Source organism: Camelus ferus, chromosome 7 (assembly GCF_009834535.1).
Source record: "Camelus ferus isolate YT-003-E chromosome 7, BCGSAC_Cfer_1.0, whole genome shotgun sequence".
Taxonomy (NCBI): domain Eukaryota; kingdom Metazoa; phylum Chordata; class Mammalia; order Artiodactyla; family Camelidae; genus Camelus; species Camelus ferus.
In genome coordinates, this window is record NC_045702.1 from 46772988 (window position 1) to 46792438 (window position 19451).

General features: G+C 42.6%; 1 protein-coding gene across 2 annotated transcripts in view; it reads left to right on the forward strand.

Annotated features, from left to right (window-relative positions):
* Nucleotides 1-647: 647 nt before the first annotated feature.
* The window catches only part of RAPGEF5 (Rap guanine nucleotide exchange factor 5), a 353892-nt gene continuing 335088 nt past the window's right edge, over nucleotides 648-19451 (forward strand). For both annotated transcript variants that reach the window (XM_032483865.1, XM_032483867.1), the window contains exon 1: nucleotides 648-748. In XM_032483865.1, coding sequence (XP_032339756.1) covers nucleotides 719-748 — 30 coding nt within the window. In that variant the 5' untranslated portion in view covers nucleotides 648-718. The remainder of the gene's footprint in view (nucleotides 749-19451) is intronic.

Below are 19451 nucleotides of genomic sequence, written 5' to 3' on the forward strand. Positions count from 1 at the left end.
TATTATCTATAGCCCTTGCAGAGGAATTAAGGTCCTTGACTTTGTTTAATGGTTAAACTATTACTATTTTGTCTTGCATGACTGTTTTCCTTTTTTTCCCTTCATTTTCTCACTTCTCTGATTAAATATACTCTTTGGAACTCGGGGAAGCCTAGTACACTAAAGTTTGTCCACAGACAGAAGTCAGGCAGAGGACTTGGTGGGAGGTGGGGCGGTCTGTTCCAGGACAGCCCCATAGGGTCCTGCTTGGTTACAGAAGTGTCGTCTTCCCACCAACAGCAGCAACTTCACCTGGAGACTTGTCAGAAATGCTGGTCCCAGGCCCCACCCTAGATCTATTAAATCAGAAACTCTAAGGGTGGGGCCCAGCAATGTGTGTTTTTACAAGCCTTCCAGGTAATTCTGATGTGTGCTCAAGTTTGTAGATAGCTTTATTACCACTAAAGGTATATTTTATGCAAGAAAGTCATTTTCAGAACAACCAATGCAATTTTCTTTTCTGATTGATTCATTAGATTGAAGTCCAAAAGATGATTTTTTATTGGTTAAAAGAAACTAATTTTAATGAGTTACATGTACTACTTTCACAACTTAAAAGAGATTACAAGAAATTTTGGTTTTTCTCTTTTTTTTAATTTTCATTTCAGTGAACTAAGATTGAACATCTCAAGGACAAGCCTAAAAGAATATAAAGAGAAGAAAAGTGTGAAGAATCAAAATGCTTCATTTTCAATGCATGGACAGAAAAGTAAGTACCAAATAATTTCAAAATGGTGAAGGGCTGGTAGGAAACACAGAACAGATAACCCAGATGCTGTGTGGTTTTGCATTGGAGAGGATTTCGCAAAATGTGCCATTAAACTCTGAAATGACTAATAATTTCTGGTGTTGGGAAACTGCACTAATGATGGCTTTACATAAGTACAGTAAAAAGTGAAACAGGAAACTATGACTTAACTTCATCCTGACATTACAGTTTTCACTGTTAGGATTGGAGAGATAAGGTTAGATAGGAATTTTCACTATAACAAGATCTTAAACAGGCAGTTTGAATGGATAGGGCTCATTTGTAGGTTGATTGTTTGAAACTAACATATTGTTTTCCTATGGAAATCATACTGTTGGAGAGCAGATTGCAGGGACATCGACGAAATTTTTGATAAAGTCAATTGCAGTGCTGGTAACACAGCAGCAGCTCCCTCACCCACCCCTACAGAAAGCACAGCGGCGGAGGAGGGGAATCAGGGAAGGGCGGGGAGTCCCCTGGTGGAAGGAAGGAGGGGGCTCCCTTCGCAGAAGTGTCAATAGCAGGGGGACTAAGGGTGTAGGGAGGTTCTGCAACTGGGAGTCCAAATATGTGTACTGTTAGTAAATTGGATCACCGGAAGTTGGGAACTGCCCTTATTTGCTAATGGATGCTGTGCCTACTGTGGTGTCAACCTCTGAATCAAACCGAAAGAGCACAGTGGTTACCTTTGCTGGCTCTGCAGGCAGATGGATTCCGGTTTGAACCCCCATTCTTCATGACCTGGGGCTGATTCCTAACACATGCTGTGTCTTTTGTGTCCTCATCTGTAAGAGGAGGTAATGACGATGCTGATGGCAGTGATAGTGTTTACCTGACAAGGTTGTTGTGAGAATTCACTGAGATGATGCACATAAAGCACTTAACACACTGAGCATGTAATATCTGCTAGACACTGTTATATGCAATTTGTCCCTGAGATACCTTAGTTAAATGTCTCTTATTCTTTTCGAAAAAGAAAATCACAGATCTGAGTTTGTCTAGAGAGACTGATTAGCTAGCAAACCTAAGAAGTAAGAAGAGGACTTCAATGGTTCTGGGCAATTGCATCTATTTTCTTCTGTGAGGCAGTGACCCCCATCATGGAATCTTCAGTTGAAAGTTTTTCTGGGAATGTGTACCATAGTAATTTAGGAATTCTAGAGAAAATAAATACAGGAAAAATTTCCATAATAACTCATGATGGAGGAAGGATGTTTATTATTATTATAGTGCTTACTTCCTTCAATCTGATTGCTTTTTGAAGGTAAGAAGATTTAAAAACAAAGCAAAGCAAAAACAAGCCCTGCATAGGAGTGCAGGGAAACTGGCCTAGGTGTATTTAGTCACGTGTCTTGCTCTTCTGACAGCCCCAGTTGCTGAAAATTTTCATGAGTGTGGTTTTGCTGTTGAGGTCCTGGGTAAATACAGATAAAACACTGCTCTTCCGGGCTTTAGAAATGCTTTGAAAGGCCTGAAGGGTTACAGCTGTTTGGCTCTGACACAGGGTTTCCCAGGGCCCTCGCAGTGTGTGGGCAAAGCATCTTGGTTATGTGGCGCTCCACAAGTGTGCTGGCGACAGCCAATGTCACCTCGAGAAGACTATCGAGGAAGGACCCCCAAGCCACGCATGTATCTGTCCTGGGGATTCGGAGCCCACTGGCGTGGTGCTTCCATCTTCCAGCAGGGAGATGTAAGAAGGTTCTGTTGCTGGCCTTCTATTTACTGCAAATGATTCCATCGCAGTAACACACCCTTGAAGTCAAAATATTTACAGAGTAAGAACGAATTCAAAAGAACATGAATCCTTGCACCAGACAGAGTTTGAGAGCCCTCTTGCTGTTTCTCTGGGTCTGTCCTGGTTAGCTGTAGATCCTCAGGTACTGCATGGGTCCCCTTGGAGTGCCAAGATAATGAATTCAAACTAGAGTGAGCTCAAGGCAGTAGATGAGTCGTACAGACACAAAAAGTTCTGGGGTCAGGAGGCCAGGGGTTCTGGGTCTGGCTGGCTCACTTGTTAATGTAGTCAGGTAACCGCTGCCAATAAAGGAGTGTCTCCAGTTAGGGCCCAGTCTAAGTAGTTTTCTGAAAAAGGAGTTTGTGCCTAGAACTCTACTCTATGGATGCCTTACATTAGAAGAAATAACCTTCTCTGCTGACTCTCAGACAGACCCTGATAAGATGGTACGTGACAATTTGCTTGGAGTATAAGCCCTCTTAATATTTTAATAAGAAGCAGTTGGAGACTTAAACAGATCATTAACCAAAGAATTAAATCTTTATGTATGCTGGGTGCAATGGCAGCTGATGTGGGCCATACTTCTTTTTGGCGGGGGAGTGCTGTACTTTTGAGTACACAGTCCTGCCTGGTAGTCATAAATGACTTCTATTATACTTGTCTCATTGGACTGAATTTTCTCTTCTCTAAAATGGGGATAGCAACCCTTGGCTTTGCTGACTTAGAAGGATACATAATGGCAAGAAGAGATAATAGACATGAAATTTTAAAAGTATTGACACCAAGGCATTTTACTATAATTTTTAATAGACAGCAATGTGGTGTTAAGGAAAAAGCCTTGAGTTTTGGAGTCAGGCAGATCTGAATTCTGAATGCTCTATGTTAGCTGTGTGACAGATCATTGGGCCTCTGTGAGCTTCTGGTTTTTTACCTGTAAATACGAAGATGGCCCCCACCTCCCAAGTTAATTGTGAAGCACATGAGAATGGGATGCTGTTCTGTGCTCTTCGTGGTGCTAGGGACCAATAGATGCTGGCTGTTATCATTCCTCAGAGTACCATACAAATGTGAGGTTTTATTATCTACAAGGGGCAGTTACAGTAGGAAAGCTGGTATAGTCTCAGGTTGATGAAAGGCTGCAGGACCTTTGAGGATCCAAGGGTGCTCTGGGGTACCCCACAGAGCCCAGTCTGAACTGAAGTAGGAGGGCTGTGAGCTCCATTTCACACCCCAAGGCTGTGCTTCAAGGTGGCCTCCTTGGTGTCTTTGACCATTATTCCACAGTTACCTTATCTTTCAGGTATCCCTTAAAATGCTAGCTTTGAGTGATGGAGCCCAGTCTGTCTTATTCCCTAACATATCACCAGCCCTCTGTACAGGGCCTGAGACACAGTAGGGGATCTACTGACATTAATTAAATAGGTGAATGACCAGGATCGGCCACCTGGACCTGCATGGGCTCTTCTACAAAGTCCAGTCTGAACCTGAGCTCCAGGAAGTTAGGATTGGGAGAAGGATTTGTGGTCACTTACTGTGAATTTAACACCCAGATGGTATTGAGGCCAAATATAAGTAGTGTGAAATACATGGGAATGAGGTGGGCTCCTTTCTACCCCATGTCAGTCTGGAAAAGCCTTGCGTGTTGATGTTCAGACCTGCAGGAAGTAGGGGAAACATTAGCTTAAATGTCAGGAAGGCAGATGCACATCAGTACGTATTGACCCTTTCCGAGACAGGTCCAGGGATCATTCATTCATTCAAAAAATATTTACTGAGGCCCTACTATCTGTCAAGCATTATTCTAGGCACTCGATATATCAGTGAACAAGACAGATAAAATCCTTGTCCTCATGGAGTTTCCCTTTGAGTGGGGCCAAATAGACTGTAAGCAAAGGTGGATGACAGGAATAAGATGAAGAAAACTAATGCCATGTTAGGGAATGGAGAAAGGCCAGTTGATGCTGGCCATTTGTTGGGAGCTCAGCTGGAGCTGTCAATGGCAGTGCCAATGCATGTTGCTTGACCTTCTTACAGTAGGGCAGCTGGCTTCCAAGAGCAAGTATCCCAGGTAGTTGCATTCCAAGAGAGCCAGGCCGAAGTTTCAAATGGATTCTTATGATCTAGCTTTACAAGTTCTGAACTGTTATCTCTGCTGTATTTTACTGGTCAGCCCAGCCCGTATTCAAGGGAAGAGGAGTAGGACTTCACTTCTTGGTGCAAGGAGCAGTATCCATGTACAGGGAAGGAAAGAGCTGTTGGCAGCCATCTTGGGACACCATCTATCACTGATGCCCTAAGTCTGAGATGTGTACTGATACTCAAGTCTGAAATTCAGGGAAATACTGGGTCTGTGGAAATTGGACAGGAAAGTTCTCTTCAGAGATCTTTAGACTCTTAGACCTGATATTGGTAAATTAGAAACAAATTACCCTCCTACCTTTTTTTTAAAGTTACCTAATCAGAACCATATGATTCTGTTGGATATGTCTGTGGCAGCTAATAAAAACCATCATTAATATTTATTAGTTACTTAACACAATGCCTGATACTGTAGACACATAGTAAGTGTTAATCATTTTTATTAGTTAGTACATTTTCTAATGCTTCCTTATTCACATTCTTTCTAAGCTGCCGAAGTATCCCATGCTGTGTCCCTGTGGCATGCATTAGTCTGGTTATAACCATATTGGGTTGATTGTTCCTGATGCTGTAAAACAGTTTGGATGACCTATTCTTCCATTTGACCCCACTATTAGTATGTGTACTATTTCTCAGCCTGGACTCTTCTGGCATATTTCCTGAGTCCACAAAATCTATAGGAATTAAACATTTTTGGATTTTCATTTTTATGGCCATCTTAAAGTAATAGCATATTCTGGAACTCTCAGACTGCTCCTCTTGTCGAAGGACTCCATGCAATTTCATAAGGGCACTTGCTCTGAACATTTGGTCATGTTAATACCAAGTGAAGCCAAATTACCTTACATCATACACTCTAAGCTTTCACAAGTCATTCCATAGAGAAAGGTGGTGGGAGAATGGGATGGCCTGTATCATTGGCATGTGAGACCATAAAGACCCCAGAGCTGACCAGTCATACATATTCACAAAGTCAATAGCTAACACAAATTAGCAATGGTTAGATATAAATGTAGTAGTAAAAAACAAAGAATTTTTTGGTTAAATAGTATTTTTTAATTTTAATATTGTATTTTGGAGTGTGCTCAATGACCTTTCAAGACAATGGATCTGTTGTTAAAAGGAAGCTTATTTTTGAAAAAGATAAGCAATGAGGATGATAACAATAATGGTTCAAATGATGGTCCTAGTTTGCAACAAGTGATACAGAACACTAGTAATCAAGCATCAGCAATTCAGTGGCAGCAAATAACACCATCCATTACTCTCAATTCATGTCAGTAATTTGTATTTTATTGGTTTTGTAGCTTAGTTGCTATTTAATTTGTGAACTTGATTTAGTTTTAAATTTGCGTAAGAGCTGTGAGCATAAGGCATTTACACTTCATTCATCTTAAAGAATCATTATAATTAAAATGATTTAAGTGAACACTGACAATTTAAAATATTTTTCCTCAAATGAGATGCTTCATTATTCATATTTAAGAAACACTGACTTAGTGAATAGGTGCATATAAATCCAAAAATAACAGTCTCATCTTAGTCTAAGAAGTAAAAGAACAAAACTCAGGGTCCATTTTTCCCTCCCAGAGATGTTTATATGTCCAGTTGCTTTTTGTTGTTTTTTGTTTTTTTAAAGACTTTTGGTTTGTTTTGCCTATGTAGAACATAGAAAAAATTTGAACATGCATTTTGGATGTGTTTTATGATTTTTAGAGAAATTTGCTCCTGTACTCCAATTATACCAGTGTACTTCCAGTTCCAAGAACATGCCAAGCTCGTTGCCACCTCAGCACCTTTGTACTTGCTATGTCTTCTGTCTGGTCTGGACCACCTTCCCTTGGCTTTTGACATGGCTGTTCTTTTCACAGGTCTCTGCTTAAACATCCCTTTGTCAGAATGTTCTTCCATGATGATCTCTGTATGAAAGAGTTTCCTCCTATTTCCCCTCTTCACCTTCTTTATTTCCCTCATAGTACTTACAGGATCCCTCATGATGTAAGATGTTTATTGCACTTTCCACTGCCTGTCTCCCTCTTCAGACAGTAGTTATGAGATGGAAGGCTGCGTGTCTGTCTTTTTGACCTTTGTAGCATCTAGCACACTGTGTGGCACAAGGTAGGGATCCAATAAACATTGATTAAATTTGGAAATACAGTAATAACTGCTTTTATGACTTAGTATATGGCATCTATGAAGCCATTGTGAAAGTAGTGAACTAAAAGAAAACCAAACAGGCAGTAGAAGGACTAGGTGTATTGATTGAGCTGAGTGGTGCAAAGCAACGAGAAGTAGGGATCAGCTTCCCAACATAGTGTAACTTTGTTCTTTGAGCTGTAAATACTCAATTATTCACCTGATTCCTATGGGTTGTCTTTCCCCAGTTTGATGAGGAGGTTAAGGGGTAGATAATGATCCCTTAAGGCCCTGTTCTATCAGGCCATGGCTGGGATGAGTGCCTTAGTCAGAATGAGAACTATGAGAGTTGATACTCACTTAATGGAGCCAGAGATAAAAATAATGACTAGTTTCTAAATGCTGGATTTTTATCCATTCATTTCAGAACTCTGTTCTATATCAGATATTTGCCATTTTTCACTGACTCTAACACGTACATTTTCCCCACCTTTAATATCTCTGAATTTGAGATGCATCACAATTTATGCCATGTCATGGTTTACTTGGTGGCCTTTTTCTTTTTAAAGGGTATATAAAACAATGTGCGTATTACAACTGGTAATATTTAAGAGTCAATAAAATAAGGTAACCCTATTTTTTGAGACAATTGTTCAATATTAATTTGTTAAGTGAAGGAATATGAAGCACCTTGTTGGGAGCCAGCCACTGTAGCAGCTTTTCAGCAAACAAATGGCCATCAATAATTCCTTCCAGCCAGAAAGTGGAGTCTGTTTTCCACTGGAATCTAGGTTGACCCTGTGATTTACTTTGATCAGTAGAATATGGGAGACATGACCCTGCATGACTTCTGGGCTGTAAGAAGACTTCCAGCTACTTCCAAGCTACCTCAATGTAACTATGAACACTGAATGATGAGAGACCACATGGGGAGACAGAGACTCTTGGAGGAAAAAGGAGTGATCCCAGCCCTCAGCTAGCAGCAGTACCCTAAGCACAGAAGCATCTCTCATCTTCCAGCCCCAGCTGATCTGCCTCAAATAACACCATATGGAACAGAGGTGAACCATCCCACTGAGCTGGGTCTGACTTCCTGACCCCAGGATTATGAATAATAACTTGGCTATTGTTTGAAGGCACTAAATTTTAGGGTGATTTGTTCCATAGTAATAGATAGCAATGGAGTTAGGACTTAAGTCCTCCAAGCTATTTTTTAATTTTCCCCAATTTGGAACGAACTCTCCCCTTTAAATAAAGAAATAACCTTCAATGGTATGAACCTCAGAAAAATTGCTCATGTTTGTCCCTGATCTGATTTCTTGGCACTAACAAAATAATCCACAAAGTCCTGTGAGAAGTCATAGTCCAAAAACAAATCCTGCTGGGACCACTATTCATTCAAATCACCTCCCCCCCCATACAATGGTTTCTACTCAATGTGATGGTGCTTCATTGAGTATCTGGGGCTCCTAAAATGTGTTTTCTTCCATCACTTGATGTAAAAGTACATATACGAGGGAACCACCTCTAAAAATGTCCAGTGCTTCTAAATAAGAAATGACAATTCTATCAGAGAACAAACACTGAATGACCACTGCTATTTAAGACCATGATTAGTCAAAGAAATAGAACTGAATGCAACAAACCTCAGAACTGCTAGGGCACATGGCTTGTTCCCCAAAGCAGCAGTCACAGCGGAGGCACATCTCCTGAGAATTGCCATTCAGAACAAGTAATACTGCTGACCAAGCAGGATGTCCTCAGTTGTGCAGCCATTTCTCAATAAGAAGCATGAAAATTAGGAACATTGCAAAAGGGAGGGCAAAAACTCTGAAAGATTAATATCCGGTGAGGTGTGAGAGCAAAACTTAAGCTACTTACTTTGCAGTAACAACTTCAGAATGGAAACTTATTTTGGTAGCCTAGTGTGGAAAGTTACCATTAACTGAATAAAACCCTGGGGTCATAAAGCCAGGAATGTGCATGAATTCATGAGTCTGGCTTTCCTAAGCTTATTTTCTCTTTCAGAAGAAATTTTCCTCTATTGCTCCACAAAACATGAGTATATATGTGTTTACACTTTAAAATAAACCACATTATCTCTATTATTCCTATTCCTGTATGTCCTTAATCTCTGTATGCAATCCAATAATTATAATTGCTTTAATATTTCTTTAAGAGTAAACATGCTGCTTTTTCCCTTTGTGTCTGCCTAACCTTCTTCATGGGACAATAGAATTGAGAAAGAAATGTCTCCTGCAGCCTTTGACTGGCACATGAGACCTTCTCCAGGACCTAGCTGGGGTTATAAAACCTTCCATGAGCCCAAATCAATCTGTGATCCCAGGAAACCCAGACAGCTAGTTCTTCTCCATATGAAATCTGTCTGGACATCAGTCTCCTGATGGATACAATCAAGATGCGGATCAGTGCCATCTTTATTACGATTTAGTGGAGAGTCATACTTGACTTTGGATTGCTACATAACATCCGAGAGAGGAACAGACCGAGAAAGAAAACTATGGAACAGAATCACTACCAAGAAAAAGCAAACCACAAAGGAAAGGAGAGTGTGGTGTCAGAAAAGTTCAGCCTGCCAGACACTGCCATGAACTCGATGATTTGCAATGGGGCAGAAAGAAAGGTATCCTTTCCCTTTTGTATTTTACAAGTACAAAAACACCTTGTCATTGTGGGAAAGACACATTGATTGACACTCAGTTGGCAACACCTTTCTAGGGTCTCTTGGCTTTTTCTTTAGACCCCATCAGCAGACCTGGGGTAACAATGTCAGATATCATAGGCCATGCATTAAAAATCCTCATTTAAAGCTAAAAGAACTGCTATTGGCTTTTCTTCAAATAAATCTAGAAAAAAAACTTCACTTACTTTTCTAGTAAGGGGAGTAGGGGAATTCACACCAAATCAGAGACTCAAATTGCCTGGGGCATGACCCTTTTCTCTTGACAGGAATAGCTTAGGTAACTTTGGGGGTGACAGTGCAAGATGTCCTCGTGACCTCTCTGCGGTCCCCAACATTTCCCTTCACAGCATGTGAGTGTTTTCACTTCTCTTTGTGCTGCTCTACTGAAGGACCATCAATTAAACTGACTTCTAAAGATGCAAATGGCCCTGGTAAAGGGGATAGGGTGGCAGGAACACTGATTGCGTCTCAGGGCTGAGCACAGAGAACAGGACAAGGCAGGGCTCAGGAGAGGTGTACTGAAAACTTGAAGGTTAAACATACAAGGGACATCGATCTTGTTGGGACTCCCAGGTGAGGGACCAGAGTTTGGATACTGAGGCTGAAAGGAAGGGCAACTGAGCTAGGGGGATAGCACTGGAGAGATCATAGCCTGAGTGACAGGACAAGGGCAGTGGTCTGCACTGGGCATTCAGGAAGAGGGACCTTCCGAGGTGGCAGAGGGTGCAAAAGGTTGGTGGAAGTGGGCCTTTCATGCTTGGTATGGTCTCAGGTCAGCGTTGTTTTCTGGAAAAGGTTGAGGGAGTGCTTCTCTCCCTCCACTTCCTCCTTCCTTCTGTGCACTGGGGCTGAGACTCGGGCTAGAACTATTGTTACCAAGACTTAACTTTGTGGTGGGCTTCTTTAAACGTTTTGGCGTCTGTGGCCAGGTCTCTTCTAACTCAGTCACCCTTGTTAACCGTATTACGTAGCAGCATGATATTCTACAAACCGCTGGCTCAGAAAAGCAACTTGTGGGCTGCTTTCAAGGTAAGACTGTCTCTACCTTACTAAGATTTTGTGGGTCAGTCTCCTGTGGCTACACCCAGAGTCTTGCTAAGGTCAAGCCCCCTTGGTCAGCAAAGAGAGCCACAATTTGCTAATTAGGGTTGGGCTTGAAACAGTTGGGCAATGAACCCAGTTTCCTTTATCTTCCTTTGCGTTATCAGTGGTCACCATGATTCACATGACATAGTTCCTCGAAAGGCCAAGAAAAAGAGAAGGTATTACAAAATTCACAAAATACTTCCCATTGCTTACGGTTTATGCATACATATTTTGATATTATTTGTAAGTGCATAGTTAAGAGTGTCTGGGTCTTCTGAGTTGGAAGCGTAAAATGAAGCTATGTCTCGTAATTAAATATAGGTATCTGGTAATTGTTTCTAATCAATTTTTTAAACTGACTTATTGCAAACAATGTAAAAGACAGTGACTTGTAGCACAAAGGTGATGCCTCCAGTGTGAAGGTAGAAAGAGTTGAGACTTTATGGGTATGCACATGATGCTGACAAATTTAATTTTTTAATGTATATTGTGGATTAAAATCCTGAAGTTTGAAATCTCCTCATTACAGTGTACTTAGAAGAGAAGGTCTTCTAACTGCAGGGTGTAAAAAGATTATACGACCATTAGTTCTGTGGTTCTCGAAGTGAGATGAGAGGACCCATGGAAAATCCTGGGTTCTTTTCAAGAGATCTAGAAAATCCTGCCTTTTCCAATGACATATATGTGTAAGGCTGGATTTTCTTCAAATACTTCAGCTAAAACAGCATAACATACTTCAGCTAAAACATATAACAAAAAGATTGATTGCAGAAGTAGATATGAGATTCTAGCTGTCTTCTTTGAGTCCAGACATTAAATAAACTTTCAAAAACAAAACCCATGACAGTCTTCTTGCTACATTTTGGGGGGAGGAAATATAGTTAATTTTCATGAAAAATATGCTATTTATGTTAACATGTAAAGTGTTAGTTATTATATTCAATGAATGAACACCTGTTATAAATATTCTTTGATTTTAATTTTAACGTGTAGATATAAACTGCATTGTTTTTAGAGTGGAAAAGTTTTACAGCGGTACTAAGATGTTTGAGAAGTGCTGAATCTGGATCATTTTCCTCAAGCGAATTCTCTAACCTCTGTAACCATCTAAAGCCTATTGTTACCACTTCCACCCCCTTCCCAATTTCCCTCCAACCATATGCTCATGCCCAGGGATTAAAAAAAAAAACGTATTTAGCGACTGGTATGGCGTGAAAACCTACCAATCAAAACATTCGTACAACCAGTAAACATGCACTGTGGTTGAAAGCAGCGGGTTTGGTCTCCTGTCTCTGAGCATCCAGTCCTGCCCACTGTAAATTCCACCTCCCTGTGGGAAAGTGAGAATTCCCTTTCCCTCCCAGCAAGCTCTCCACTCACAGGTGAATCCTCCAGCTGAGCACGGTACCTGGCCCACTGCTGGGGCCCCGCCAGAACTGGTGCCCAAGCCTGTATTTACTTGTCCTGAGTGCAAACCCTTTGCCTCACTGGCAGTGGCTTTCACCAGTTTGGAGAGACGCAACATAGGGTTTCTCTGCAGTGACAAGAATGGAAAAGGTCACCAACTACTTTCATCACCATCCTAATTTGCCCCAAGGAGATGGAGCTTTAGGTGGTCTAGCACTGTGCCCTGTCTTAAACACCAGGCTCAGATTTGTTTAGACTTAAGGAATGGGTGAATTGCCTTAGAGATCTTTAGTTTAACCAAACCACTGAAACAACTTCAGTTAAAACCCAGTTAGCACGTTGTACAGAGTGCAGCAGAGTGAGCTTCTCCCCAGAAATGCATGGAATGTACTTAAATGTCTTTTTTGGTGGGATGAGATTACGAGAACTGGGAAAACAAGATGCAGGGGATTTCCGAAGGTCTGAGGCCAAGGCGATGACCGTTAGTGCTGCCCGCTTGGACGGAGCCCTCCTGGTCCGGGTACGTCCCCATGCACTTGTTCTTTCCCTCTGACTTGCTGCTGTGGATTGATGTGTCCCCCCCACAATTCATATGTTGACACCCTAATCCCCAGGACCTCAGGATGTGACCTTGTTTGGAGATGGGGTCTTTACAGAGGGAATCAAGTTAAAGTGAGGGCGTAAGAGTGGATGCAAGCCCAATATGACAGGTGTCCTTATAAAAAGGGGAAGTTTGGGCACAGAGATATGTATGGAGGGAAGACAATGTAAAGATGAAGGAAGAAGGCAGGTGAATATAAACACAGACATCTATAAGCCAAGGAGATAGGCCTGGAACAGATCCTGCCCTCAGGAGGAACCGACCTTGATGTCAGAATTCTCACCTCCAGCAATGTGAGAAAATCAATACCTGTTGCTTCCGTCACCCCGTTTGTGGGTGGTCTCCTACAGCAGCCCCGGCACACTTGCCTACAGGTCTCCAAGTCACAGCTGCACTTTCTCTCTGGGGAGAGAACTTTCTCCTAGGAGAATTCTTCATTTGAATTAGTGAGATTTAGAAGAATAAAGATTTTCCCTCAGATGAAGCTCTGACAATTCCCTCAGCCACACATGGCTTATGAGACTGGCCTCTTCCTCTGCCTGCAGACTGACAGGGGCATTGATAATAAATAGTTGGAAGGAAGTGTTGGGTGCCCTCAGCAGTAGGAACTGGGGAGTGTGGCCTGGCACTTCTGGAAGCCAGGCCCCTGCAGCCTCAACACAGCCCTCATTTGGAGACCCCTTCTCAGGGATGCTCTGCTCCTCAGTGCTGCCAGAATCTGACCCCACGCGTGTGGGTTCCACACATCTTGTACTATCTGTGCTGTTTCTAATCAGCAACAGCATGAAGCCACTCAGGCTTTGACGTTGCTACTGACCTTGGGACGCCCCAAGCCAACTCATCCTCTCTTGCTCTCACACCCCTCCTGCTCCGCACTGCCCCTCTGTCTCCACCCTCCCCATCACATGCTGACCAGAGAGCCCTCCTTAGCCATGCTCTGCATCTCTTCTGCTACAGCTACTTTGTTGCCAAGTCTCGTGGATTGTTCCTTCTGATTTCCTCTCACTCTGCCTTTCCTTCTATGTCCACAGCCAGCGCCCTTGGCCAGGCCATTGGTGGTCTGAGTGTAGACACTGGGTGATGCTATTTGAACACCAAGGATATTTTGATTTGGGGGCACCTGGAAGGTAGGGTAGAGGATGTGGGACGGTCTAAGGAGGGATGAGGTGAAGGTCAAGGGATGGGCTGTGAGTTAGGAACTGGGAAAGGCTAATGTGGTGGGGGTGTGGCCAAGGGATGAGGTGAGGGTGTCTAGTGCACAGATTTCATGGTAATAAAAAGAAGTTGAAAGTTCAATGGTTTGTTTTTGAAGAATTAAAAACTAGTATGAATGTCAAAACATCAACAACTGCTACAGAATGGCAATACCAGGGTGTCCCACATCATTGCAGAAGCCTCCTCCTGGTTGCTTGAATTTCCTTCCTTAAATCTGGTACACACTACCACCATATTTAAATATGCAATCCTGGTTAAATGCATGATTTCATTTATCCATATAGTCAACAAACATTTGCTGAATGTACTTCTCAGTGTTGAGATTTGGTAGGAAACAAGACTGACTGAGTCCTTCTTATTTTCCTACCATCCTCCCCAACAACTCCTGCTCCAAGTAATATTTTAAAAGTTGATTCTTAAAGAGTGAGTCACCAAATATATGTCTATACACATACTCATACCTTTATGTGTATATACATGGCCAATATATCACTAAAGTCCCTGATATAGACTTCTAATTGATTTATCATAATCCCTGATATAGACTTCTAATTGATTTATCATAATCAAAATGGAGATACTAGAGAATAAAGATACTCAGTGATCACTGAGGTGGTGAGCTCTGTACAATTGTATTATTTTCCTTTGACGGCTTTTTCATTTATCAGATGAAATGGAAAAAAATACAGGAACATTTTCTAAACTGCAGAAATTATCTCCTCCATCATTTTACACTTTTGTTTTTGATGTTTTCCTCTCTCAAATTTTAAGCATGAGAACTTTTAAGTTTGCTTTTCAAAATTCATGGGAGAAAAAACTTAGGTGCTTGGTTTGGTATTCTTCTAACTCCTTAAAGCGGTAATAATGGCTTTCAACTTGACTTTTTTTTTTTTTTTTTCTTTCAACTTGAATTTTGAAAGGCAGAGAGATAAGCCATGGCCGCCATCCTTCTCCCAATTCTCCTTATTCAGTTACTCCAAAGCACTGAGGCAGAAATTTTCCAAGGGCAAGAAAACTTTCTATTTTTTTTCTCTCAAATAACAACCATAAGTTTTCTGAGAAGTCAGTCAGTTCAAAATATTATATGGCATTAAAAAAAAAAAGAAAGAGGAATCACACAGACCTCACAGAGTAGTCAGAGATAATCAGTTATAAACTGCTGGGCAGACTGAAACCAGCTAAGGCAGGAGTTGGTCCCATATTGGACAAGCACAAAGATGAATACTACCTGTGATTTAGTGTTTGATTTGTCAGCTCCAGCTCTCCTTTCTGCCATCCACTTGCTTGCGTAGACTTGGTGAGGGTCCAGGAGTGGAAATGGGGGAGAGGAAACCAGTGCAAAAGGCCCAGTTTTTGTACTCAAGTTTCCTGAAGGGCCAAGACTCGTCTGGACTTGTTTGAAAAGTTTTGGAGAAATACCTCACACATGACAAATGGAGAAGTTCTGGTTATAGAAGTGGGAGCTTATCTAGATGACCCCTGGGGTCACGAGCTGGAGGGAACAAAAAAGAGGCAACTTCGGTGAAGGTATCTATATACACAAACATGAAGAGACCTGGGGCTAGAGATTTGGCTCCCTGGAGACTTAGCTCTTATCTCATGAATCCGGGCTCTCTGCCCTCCCTTGGAGCCCCTGGGCCTCATGTGCAGGAGTGCACGTGCCAGACATTCTCTTTTTTAAGTCAGCATTTATTGAATGAGCATCACCAGGCACCAGGCCCTGAATTGTGTTTTTTGCAGGCATTGTCTGGTGTAGTTTTCTCAGCACACAGGAACTATTCAACCCCAGTTGGTACTGAAGAACACTGAGACCCAGAAAAGTTCAAAAGATTTGACCAAAGTCATGGACTGTATTCTTTGTTCTCTAGACTGTTTGGACTCTATTCATCTCCCTCTCTCACTTAAGTGCCAACTCCCTTAATGCTTTCAATAGTTTTGTTTTGTGCTCTTTGAAAATTTTCTTCACTGTACAAAGTATCTGCAGAAATCTTCCTGTGTGCCATCCATTTAAAATCCAACTCAGCCTTTCCAGAGAATTCTTAGGTGCTGGGTTTGTGCTAAATGGAGTGAAAACTTACTGCCTCTGCACTGAAAAAGCTCATCCTCTTACATTCATTCATTCATTCATCTATTCAGAAAACTTTTCCTAAGCACATCCCGTGTCCCAGGCACTGTACTAGGTGCTGAGACTAAAAAGCCAAATAAGATACTGTGTTTCATGTTACTAACAAGAGTAACAATGCTGATAATATTGGCTAATGTTTACTGAGCACTGAGCTGTGTGCCCTGCGCTGTTCTAAGCACTTCGTATCTATTCACTCAATCAGTCCTCACCACAAGTGACACGTAGGTACCATTATCATAATCTTCATTTTACACATGAGGAAACTGAAAGAGATTAAGAAACAATCTTACTGGAGTCAAGATTCAAAAACAGTCAGTGTAAATACTATGCATACTTGAGGGAAGCCAGTGCAATGAAAGTATGTTTGTAATGCAGTCAAATTATTCTTTCAAAAAATTTTGGTTATCTTTTTTTTTCCTTTGTTGGGGAGGTGGTAATTAGGTTTGTTTGTTTGTTTAAACAGAGGTACTGGGGATTGAACCCAGGACCTCAGTGCATGTTAAACACACACTCTACCACTGAGCTATACCTTCCCCCTGAAATTCTTGAGTATTGAGGTCAGTCCATGATCATTTGGGCCAAGGGAAATCAATGATCAAACATACCTGTCCAAGTGTTCAAGTCGTGTATGTGGTCCTCAAGTTCGGCATGTGTCTCTTGGCAAAGCTAGGTTAGGAGAGTTGCTAGAATGTGGAGAGCTGGGTATTCAAGAGGCAGAATGAAATTGTCACACTTTCTCTCAGCTTCACTGCAGATATATGCGGCCGTTTCCGCAACATCGGAGCTCAGGGTTACACGGGAGAATGGCTTTGGTTGTGTTTGGAAGGTCAGCCCAGCGTACTAAGAATCCTGAGATGGTTATTTCCTTTATTAAGATTCAATGTCAGGTGTGTGTGTCATGGTCATTCACTCATTCCATAGACATTTATTAAGCACTTACCACATGCCTAGAAACTGTTCTAGGCACAGAAAAATACCCTTGCTGTCAAGGAGTGTACGTTCTTGTGGGTGAGACAGGTGACAAACAAGAAGCATAAGACAAGACCTGTGAAAAATATCGCCAGTAGGGAATTGGGAGTGTGGGCATGGGACCTGGAGGGTGGCCAGGCAGGCCTCCTTGAGCTGATGACAATGGGACAGAGTCCTGAGGAGGTGGAAATAGCCAGTGCCAAGGTTCTAAGGTGGGAGGTGCCCTGTGTGCTTTGAGAACAGCAAGGCAGCCAGTGTGGCTGGTGAGGAGCAGGAGGTGAGGTCAGAGAGAAAAGTCGTGAGAGGGCCCCGTTGACAGCTGTGAAGACCTTGGCTTTTCCTTTGGGTGAAATGGGAAGGACAGTGTAATGGAGGCATTGAAAAAGAGCTTGATTCTGGATATATTTTGAAGTCAGCAGGTGTTCTGATAGATGGTAGGCTGGGTATCAGAGAAGGAAAAGCATCAAGGACCACACTGTGGTCTTCAGCTGGAGCATCTGGGAGGGTGCAGATGCCCTGAACTGTGTTGGGAAGACTCTCTGTGGAATTGTTGGGGGGAAGACCAGGCATTCTCTTTTTGGGGAGGCTGTGAGGCATCAAGGTGGAGGGGGAAGCTGGGGTGCAGGAGAGAGGTGTGGGCTGGGGTGCCAGTTTGGGAGTCCTCAGCATACAGGTGCTATGGAAGGCCACCAGACTGACGAAATCACTAAAGGAGTGAGGGAAAGAGAAGAGGACCCAGAATTGAGTAGCAGGAGGATGGGGAGAGGCAGCCAAGGAGACAGAAGGAACCGCCATGTGGTAGGAGGTAGAAAGCATGCAGGGTCTTGGAGGCCAGCAAAGCACAAGCATCTTGGAGCATCCTGGTCTGTCTGCTTGTCTACAGGGACAGCCACACCCCAAGTGAAAGTCATGTCTGCGCCTTACTCAGGGTCTAGGAATCAGGAGTTAGTCAGGCAAACAGTTTTAAGGGAGAGAAACAGCTCTCTTTTCCTGCCACAAGGATTAAAAAGACTGTTTAAGTAATTTGCATAATAGGGCCCTGGGAGAAGGACCCATCTGAGTTCAGTGATGAATGAAGGCAATTTTAGCAACATCAATTAGTCATTAACCCACTTCTTCATTTGCTCTGTATATGCGGTTTCTAACCAGGATGGAATTTCTTTAACAAAACAATTATGGTCTCCATTTTCCCCATTCCTTGAATCTAAAAATCATTTTTGACATATTAGGTCAAGTGATAGTGTACCCCTAGAGGTCTTTTATTTTCATCTTCCTAATTTTATAGGGAAATATGTATGTGTGTGTGTGTGTGTACACATATATATCTGTATATATATATATCAATGGGGGCCTCAATGAACACATTTGAAATGAAAACCAAAGTTCTCCTTGTGTTCACCAACATCTTCACCTTTTTCACCTCCAAAATGTATTTTCTAGCCATCTGTAGTCCTTAGTGCCCCTGAGCTGTTTCTACAGTATTCATGACTTAAACCGGACCATTCCTGGTGGGGAGGTGGGGGTATAGCTCAATGGTAGAATGCATGCTTAGCATGCACGAGGTCCTGAGTTCACTCCCCAGTGCCTCCATTAAGACAAATAAATAAAATAAAAAGGTCCATTCTTTAAATGGTTTCAGTACTCTCTCATGCATCCCGTCCACACTCTCTGGTTTGGACTAGATCCCGAAGGAGCCAGATTTGGCTACATCACAACATGGGCTCGAGACAAAAGGAAACCAGAGTCTGCGTTCTGGGGAAACATTAGCAGGAAACATGAACCACCCAAAGCCTTAATTCTATAAGGTCCTCGGAGGTCAGGCAGCCGGCGAGGTGGTTTGGAGAGTGGAGCCTGGAGTCACCCCGAGTCATAAACTCCAGGCCTGGGCTTCAGATGCCCCTGTGGCTGAGCCTGTGGGAGGAGAGGGCCCTGATACAGGCCCAGTCCACTCATCCAGTCAACACTCTTCGGCTGAATGACTCCCATGTCTCATGTACTTTGTTTCATTCACGAATGAACAACGTTTATTTTATTACATTGATGAAACCAGACATAACCTAGGAATAAGAGGTCCAGATAGGAGACGGTTTAGGATGGAGGAAACAGCACCAACTGTTAAGTCAGGCTAGCATGGGCTCAAATCCTGGCCTTGGCCAGTGTTATTTTGAGCGTTGCTTCCCCTCCCTGGGGCTCAGCACTGTCCTCCAGAGGGGGCATTACGATATGTTTGTTCCTTGAGAAGCTGTCGTGAAGATCGCAGGTGATGCGGGGACAGTACTTGCATGAGTGACTCACAGTGAGCAGGGACTCACTGTACGGCAATGGTTATCATTATTTTGTCTTGTAGCAAGGTGTGCGTAAGCGGTCCAAAGGAAGCTTCTGGGGCAGAGGCCGAGAAGCTGAAGAATTTTTGCTCTAGAAGAGAGACTGCAAACATCCAGTAATCAGGCTGTCTTCCATCACATTTTGCCTGAGCAGACATGGAGAATCAGTCCCCACCCAACTTCCGCTCCAGCCGGGATGGCTTCAGACTTAGAGATTCAGGCC